The sequence below is a fragment of the Malus sylvestris genome, chromosome 13 (assembly GCF_916048215.2).
Source record: "Malus sylvestris chromosome 13, drMalSylv7.2, whole genome shotgun sequence".
Classification (NCBI taxonomy): domain Eukaryota; kingdom Viridiplantae; phylum Streptophyta; class Magnoliopsida; order Rosales; family Rosaceae; genus Malus; species Malus sylvestris.
This window is the reverse complement of record NC_062272.1, coordinates 31,227,651-31,229,536: the sequence shown is the minus strand read 5'-3', so window position 1 is coordinate 31,229,536 and position 1,886 is coordinate 31,227,651. Positions and strand designations below refer to the sequence as shown.

At 38.0% G+C, this 1,886-nt stretch overlaps 1 protein-coding gene across 1 annotated transcript; it reads left to right on the top strand.

Annotated features, from left to right (window-relative positions):
• Positions 1 to 491: 491 nt before the first annotated feature.
• Positions 492 to 1,215, top strand: LOC126595423 (uncharacterized). The gene is made up of 2 exons (XM_050261726.1): positions 492 to 942; positions 1,199 to 1,215. The coding sequence occupies exons 1-2, from the start codon at positions 492 to 494 to the stop codon at positions 1,213 to 1,215; spliced, it is 468 nt and encodes a 155-aa protein (XP_050117683.1).
• Positions 1,216 to 1,886: the final 671 nt, after the last annotated feature.

Below are 1,886 nucleotides of genomic sequence, written 5' to 3'. Positions count from 1 at the left end.
ATGGGTAATCACAAGAGGTTGTTGTGAATGAGTAGTTTTACCCTCTCATTATTATTTTTGCTAGCCGACATCGTATCATCGTGAGGTGGGCTTGGTAATAGTGAGCCTCCCATAACCCGCTAGGAGCTTTCATTGAAATCTCCCGGATTCCATCTTGAGGGATATGGAATTTGCCAAAAATAGTGGGTGGTGTCATTCGGTTTAAAGACCCGAATCGTTTGACTTAATCAACAATCAAACTAATTTATTTTATTGTTATGTATTTAGAAATGGTTGGAAGCACACTTGCAAAGATACTCGACAAGCATTGCCTTGAGGTGCACAATTTCTCATCTTGGTATCGTAATGTCAAGATTCTCCTAACCTTGGAGAAAATTGTTTACGTACTAGACAAGGCTCCACCTCAGATACCTCTTGGCCCTGAGGCCACTGAGGATGAACGTGCTAAGTATGACAATCATGTTGAGGATGATACACAAGCCAAGTGCTATATGTTGGCTTCTATGAATGAGGAGCTGCAAAGACAGCATGAGGGTATGGACAGTGCATCCTCCATCATACTCCATCTTACGGAGTTATATGGTGAAGGGACGCGCAATCGTCGCTTTAACACTGTCAATGAACTTGTGAAGACCAAAATGGTGAAAGGAGCCCCAGTGAATCAACATGTACTGAAGATGATTGTACTCATTGAACAATTAGAGAACCTAGGGACTCCACTTGATGGGAAATTGGCCCAGGACTTCATCTTGGCTTCTCTTTCTGATTCATTCTTGCAGTTCGTCATGGACTACATCATGAACAAGATGGATAGCACTCTTTCTGGGTTACTAAGCATGTTAGTAACCGCTAAGAAGACTATGAAGAAAGAGAACGTTGTAGGGACTGCTGCAGTAGCTTACAATAAGCCATCCACTTCCAAGGCTAAGCCGAAAGCCAAAGGCAAAGGAAAGGAGAAGAAGTCACCCACTCCTAAGGCACAAGGAGGAGTGAAGAAAAAGAAGGCAAAGAAGCCCAAGGGGACTTGCCATCACTGTGGAAAGGACGGGCATTGGAAGAGGAATTGCAGGTTATACCTTGCATCTCTGAAGGACAAGCCACAAGGTATGGTTTTGTTCTTTTCTTTAATTCTAATTGTTAGATCTTCTAATCTTTATATTTGATATAAAATGCTAATCACTTATGCAATTGTACGTAGGTGATGGAGCCAAGTAGAAGATGGACGAGCAAAGAAAAGGAATGGAATGAAGGGTTCGGCCATTATCTTTTTGCTAACTACGTAGGAAGTTTGTTAGGCACATTAAAGATAGTCTTTAAACTTTCTTATTCTGCTAAGAACTTATTATTTGGCTTCATATGATGGAAGACCGACTTTTGGTGCCTATATGAAGGTATATAATTAGTCTCTAATGTAGGAGCTAATTCTTTTGTATTAAAACATTATGAATGTTTAACTTATCATATCAATGTAATGTGATGAATGCCTTCTACTAAATTTGTTCCTCAAAGTAGTATTAAGAATTGAAAATTGTCTTGTTGTATTCTAGTTGAGATACAAGAAATGTATCACTTATATAATGCGATATCCAAGCTTTGGATTTATCAATTAAGGATAGATCTTACATGTTAGCCATAGATGGATACAATGAATCTTTAGATTTGGTTCCAATTGCCTACATATGAGTTCTATATGAATTGAGAAAGTATACAGATTCCTTTCTTGAAGAAAAGGAAGATCACATTATAATGACATAAGTAATACATAAGAAAAACGTTTCTTATATGGTTATCACTTACTTAACCACAATAACCAAGATCACTCTTGGTTCAATTAGTAGTTTCGAACAACTAATTGGACATTCTTAAATTGTTTTAAGAAATGTCAA

What these genes read in the sequence shown, in the direction of transcription:
- LOC126595423 (XM_050261726.1), top strand. Translation starts at nt 492, where the DNA reads ATGTTGGCTTCTATGAATGAGGAGCTGCAAAGACAGCATGAGGGTATG.